Source organism: Pelophylax lessonae (genome assembly GCF_965119305.1).
Source record: "Pelophylax lessonae genome assembly, chromosome: 1".
In the NCBI taxonomy this organism is placed as follows: Eukaryota; Metazoa; Chordata; class Amphibia; order Anura; family Ranidae; genus Pelophylax; species Pelophylax lessonae.
Genome location: NC_138768.1, coordinates 524,616,637 through 524,622,636, shown reverse-complemented (window position 1 = coordinate 524,622,636; position 6,000 = coordinate 524,616,637). Strand labels below are relative to the sequence as shown.

At 47.3% G+C, this 6,000-nt stretch overlaps 1 protein-coding gene across 2 annotated transcripts in view; it reads left to right on the top strand.

Moving 5' to 3' along the window:
• The first annotated feature begins 1,842 nt into the window (after positions 1–1,842).
• The window catches only part of LOC309544542 (tyrosine-protein phosphatase non-receptor type 9-like), a 102,398-nt gene continuing 98,240 nt past the window's right edge, over positions 1,843–6,000 (top strand). For both annotated transcript variants that reach the window (XM_082243447.1, XM_082243446.1), the window contains exon 1: positions 1,843–2,072. In XM_082243447.1, the coding sequence (XP_082099573.1) occupies positions 2,037–2,072 (36 nt within the window). In that variant the 5' untranslated portion in view covers positions 1,843–2,036. The remainder of the gene's footprint in view (positions 2,073–6,000) is intronic.

Below are 6,000 nucleotides of genomic sequence, written 5' to 3'. Positions count from 1 at the left end.
TCTTCACCGAGGCTGAAGGTAATGAGTACAGGGTCTCAATCCAGGCTAAGAAACGGGATCCGAAACCCCAGCACGATAGGGCAAATTGGAGATAATCCCAGGAAAGGGAGTCAAACACTTTATACATATCTAGGGAAAACACAAATCCTGGGATTTTCCGTTGGTGGAGAATATGGATGAGATGTATCACTTTGCGCACATTGTCACCCGCTTGGCGGCCCGGTACAAAGCCCACCTAGTCTCCATGAATGAGTGACCAAAGATATCTATTTACACGGAAGCTTCGAATTTCCCCAGGCTTAGTAACACTTTAAAGCCTTGTACACACGGTCAGATTATCGGAGGAATTTTCGTCCATGTTTCGTTGCATGCTAGTCTCATATGGAAAGTGAAGAGGTTACTTTCATACGAAAATTCTCGTACCACAGAATTCAACTTCAGAAGTGATGTCATGTGTTGAATTGTTTTGTATGCGTAGTCTTGCTCTTATGACTTTTTTCGGATGAAAACTGTACTAATTAAACAAAAATCGGACGTTATATTCAGGTACAATAAAAATTTTATAGCCTGCACAATTCGTTTTTGTCGTACTTGGCTGTCCAAAGCACCATACTAACGATCTGAATATCAGCAGATCGTTCTTCGGATGAAATTTTACTTCCAATTTTCTTATTGTGTGTATCGGCCTTTAGCAGTTGTGCATGGCAACCAACTAGGGTTGCCACTTCATCCCTTTACTCCAGGACACATGTGAATTACACAGAATCTGAGGCGAATAAAATGCACATAAGGCACTAAGTGAGTTTAATTACCACCTTAATCTGCCACAGAACCTGTGTAATTAAAGAGGAGTTCCCCCCCCCCCCCCCATGAAAAAATTAAGTAGCTGCTGACTTTTATATATTAGAACTTACCTGTCCAGGATTCCCGCAATGTCGGCAGCCGAAGCCGATTTTTGTATCGGCTCTCGGGCACTGCATCGCCATTCAGGGTAAGGGAACCCGGCAGACAGCTGGTTCCCTGCTGCGCATTCGCAAAGTGCGGTGAGCTTTTTAATTGGCCCGGCGGCGGAGGAAGAAGAGGGGGACCGTACTTCTGAGGGACATCGCTGTTTCCTAGAAGTGGGGAACGGTACGTGTCAAAAACAGGTACCCATTCCCCCCTGAGAGGTGCCAAATGTGTCACCTGAGGGGGGGGGAAGCATATAAGCGAAAATTCTACTTTTGGGTGGAACTCCGCTTTAATGTGTGTCCTGGTTAAGTCTCCATTCACACTAGTACGACTTGTCAGGCGACTTGGTCAGCCTGACAAGTCACGCACCGTCGCGGTCCATTGACTGCTACAAGAACCGTTCTAATAGGAGCGACACAAGTGGAGCGACAAAAAGGGTCCTGTACTACTTCGGGGCGACCTGCATATACATTCATTTTATGAAGTCCGTGCAAGTCGTGCCGAAGTCACGGTGCACGCGACTTCACAGGTCGCCTCCCAAAGTGTGAACCGGCACTTAAAGGGATGAGGTGTCAACCCTACAACCAACCAGCTCCAAGCTTCCATTTTCAAAGCATAAAGGCTAAAAGCTAATTGGTTGCCATGCACAACTGCCTCAGTCTTAGCACATTCCTCTCACAGGGTTCTCATGTACTTGGCGCCAGGCAGAAATATGCCTCCGAAGCCTTATTAAGCCGCTATAACGGTACACATGAAGGGAAAGGGGAGAGAGACCACTGTGTAAACTGGCAGCACCCCCTCGGTTATGGTCGGTCAGTCAGCCCTGTTCCCGCATCAAAGATGGCCGCGCCGGCCCCTCCCTTGCTCCATGGGGCAGCTCTATCCCTTCCTTCGTCACAGCCTCGCCTCTCTCCTGCTCCAAAGGGAGGAGGAGAGGCCGGGACGCGCGGCGGTCGCTGTGACGTCGGTGCGGCCGCTCGGTTGTGTTGCTTTGCAGGGCCGGAGGGACGCCCAGTCACATCCTGTGTGAGCTCCGTGTCTGGACCGAGCCCGGATGTACCGGAGAACCGGAGCCGCGAAGAGACATGGCGGAGAAACAGCTAACGGCCCAAGAGGAGCGGGTGAGCCTGGGGGGAGGGGAGGTACAGATGTGTCCAGATGTGTAGTGGTACCTACAGCCATTATTACCCCGGGAGGGTGGGAGAACCATCTCTCCTCAGCTGTGTCACCCCTCCCAAGATGGGGGGCTTATTATTAGCGAGTCAGGAGCTATTGATTGCGCTGCTCTGCAGCCTTCTATACATCGATTGCTTCTCTCTCTCTGTGTGCTAGGATAGGAAGCCCCTGGCTCAAACAGCACACACACACACATATATATATATATATATATATATATATACACACACACCCTTTTTAGCCTCAATTGCCTCTCTGCTGATCCCCTGCATGCTCTTTGCAGCCACTTCTCATCGACAGTCATACCCTCCAGCGATTGTTGCAGGGTGTTTTTTTTCCTGACGGTGATTACATTGGACCATGTCGGTGTTGGAGATCACAAGCAGCCATTTCCATCACTGTGACAACGTACAAGCACGGCTCAGGGGCAGGGACGGAGGGTTGTCACCCCCCCCCCCCCATAACAACCCAGGGGGGCCGTCCTGCACTGCAAGAGTTAAAGCGGAGTTCCAGCCTTTTCACTCCCCTGTCCCATGGTCCAGCGATGCGGCCGCTAGAAGCCTCGATCCTCTTCCCTCTGGTCTCGGCGGCGCCTGCATCACTGGTGTGGGCACCCAGGTGTGACAGTTTGCGGCTTCACAGCCGGGTACGCACTGCGCATGCGCGAGTTGTGCTGCGCGTCTTGATTGGCCGGCAATCTTCTGGGACCTCTGACGTGTCCCAGAAGATTGCAGGTTGGGAGGGGGAGAGGAGAACTTCCGTTCAGGGCGTCGCGGCGCTCCGAGCGGAAGTGGGAGCGGGTACCTGTCAAAACTAGTTACCCACCCTCCCCCCCCCCCCCCCCCCAAAAAATGACATGCCAAATGTGGCATGTCAGGGGTTATTAGTACCTAAAACAGAAGTTCCACTTTTGGGTGGAACTCCGCTTTAAATGTTTCTTTAGACAGGCTGTTTTTATTTTTGGTAAATACTGCATAATTGTGTGTTTATTTTTTTGAATTGGACTTAGGCCCTTTTTACATGGGCTTTCATGTCCGCTGCTATCCGATCCAATGTGGTCCGTGAAATCCGGACGGATGGAAACCATATTTTCCATCCATCTGGAGGATCGGATCGGATGAAAATGGACAGGCGGTCAGTTCTCATTCAATCTCCCATAGAGGAGAGCGGGGATCTGACAGCTCTGTCTCTGCAAAGTAAGTGGAGACGGAGCTGTCATCCGTCTGCTTAGCGGGGATCGGCGGATCGATCCCCGCTGAGCAAATCGGAGTTCGTCGGGCGTACCGACTGTGTGAAAGGATCCTTAATTTACTGCATACAATAATTATGCAAATTAGTAGCATTGTACCCTTATCACATGCGGTACAGCTTAGTGAATTGATGCCCTAGTGTTTCGCTCCTGCAGGTTCCCTCTGTGTGTGCAACAAGCCTCTCCTGTAAAGTGGTTCCAAAGGTACAAGGTTTTCTTTTCTACCTTTTATATATTAAGATTAAAAAACGTTCTTCAAGCAGCCCCCCTCCCCTTTTAGTTACCTGTGCTCCATCTCTATCCAGCGATGTGTGCAAGAGCGTCGTCTTTTTTTCATTGGACAGAAAGCCATTGGCTCCTGCAGCTGTCAATCACAAGCTACACTCTGTCAGTGGACAGGAGCAAGCACACATGAGTGCCCCAGAGCAAGTGGATTCCCTATGGTGGGCACTCAGCAATTCCCTGGCAAGTAAAAGGCATTCTAGTAGCTGAATTGCTTTTACAAGCAATGGGAGGGGACATCTCACCGTCACTGTGTGATTGGAGAGCCCAGGATCTGATCTGGTGGCAGCACCAGGTTACCACAGAGCTGGCCGTGAAAGGGATGATTCCTGGCCATCTCTATGATCATGGGAGGCCTGAAGCAACGTCCTTGCATGCGACGTGCGCTGCCATTTTTTTTCCTGGATAGCAGAGATCAATGGGGTTTCTTTTCCTTTTTTTTTTGTCATGCTTTCCAGGGTAGAGGAGAGATATGGGGTATTTCAGACCATATACAAAAAGAGAACCTGTCATGCCTTATTTCTATCACAAGGAATGTTTATATGCAATAGGAGTAAAAGTGATGAAAAATAAAGTTAAAGGCACAGTGTAAAAAAAAATGTCTTTAAAGCTCCTTCATGCTTGCACCCCGAAGCAAACACATACATAGGTCACGCCCGCATATGTAAACGGTGTTCGCACCACACGTGAGATATCGCCACGAGCATTATAGGGAAAGCAACAATTCTAGCACTAGACCTCCTCTGTAACTCTAAACTGGTAATCTGTAAAAATGTTTAAAGCAACGCCTATAGAAATGTTTAAGTGCCATTTCACAAGCAGAGTTTTAAAGTGTGACAAGTTGGGTATCTTTTTACTTGGCAAAACATCATCTTTTTATATTTTACCAAACAATTAAGTTCTATATTTTTTTTTTTTTTTTTTGCTGGAAAATTTATTTAAGTGTATTTTATCTCTCCAAAAATTGTGTTTGAAAAATTATGCGCAAATAACGTGTGATGTAAAAAATTGCAGCGACCCCTATTTTATTCTCTACAAAATGTATATGTGTGTGTGTGTGTGTGTGTATGTATGTATGTATGTATGTGTGTGTGTATGTGTTTGGATATTCTGAGTAGTTTGCTTGTAGAAAAAAAATGTTGATTTTTTTACATGTATTAGAAAAATGCCAGAAGTGGTTAAACGCTCTTGTCGATGGCCACATGCTGTTATCGTCATGTACAGTACAAGGCAGGGCCAATACTCCTGCATTGTGCAAGAGGATGGCAAGGGCCCATCCATAACCTGAGTTGTCAGGAACAAGAGGAGAGTGATGAGTAAAGCCTCGTACACACACAACGATTATCGGCCGACCGATCGGCCGTCTTTTGTCCAGTGTTGTTGTGTTGGTTGAAATGTGCTCTAGACTGCGCACACATTTTTTCGGCCAACAAAAATCAACTTCAGAAGTGATGACATGTGCTGGTCTACTTTCCGTGTGTTTTTACCTCTCTGAGCATGCCCAGTCTTGCTCATCAGATTTTTGTCTGCCGAAATCTGTACTGACTGACGGAAAATCGGCCGTTGTGTTGACGGCCAACAAAAATTTTATAGCATGCACACCAGATTTTTTTCGGCCTAAAAGTCGGAGCCGGTTGTCGGAAGCATCATACTAACAAGCCGAAAATCGATGCGTGTGTACGAGGCATTAGGCTGGATACACAAGGGCTGAAAAGCATCAGTGGGTTTGGCAGGAAACTACCAACTTTTGGCCCTTGTGTACAGCTCCCTGTCTGACAGAAGCCAGTCTCCCCACCAGTTTCTGACGATCAGGCATGCTGGAAAAGTAGCATTCAATCATCCCTTGCAGCCAATGTAATCTGGTTGGTTTGGGGGGAGGGCAGTCCCCTGTCAGAACACTATATCTCAGGTACACTAACATTGCTCGTCAGTGTTTTTTTTTTTTTTTTTTTCTTTTTCTTTTTCTTTTTTGTTCAGCTCGCTGGGTTGAAAGAAAACAGTGTGTACCCCCCATAAGGCTTGGTTCAAACCTACCCAGTTTACTCTCCCAAGAATTGCCTGTTGGACAGTTATTCCTTTCAGTGGGCTGCCCTACACACAAATACAGAAAATAAATGTTAAACCATAGGATGCATGGGGGATCTGATCAGGTCTGCCTAAAAAAAACTGACAGGCGGATCTGATCGGATCGTTCGTGTGAAAGAGCCCTTGCATATACCCAGTGAAGTGCCTGGCCTCAGGTGATACACAGAGATGAAACAAATCCTACATAAGTTGTATCTGGTAATCTGCAGTCTTCTCTTCTCTACATCCATTCAAAGTGTTAAACTGTATAAAGCTTG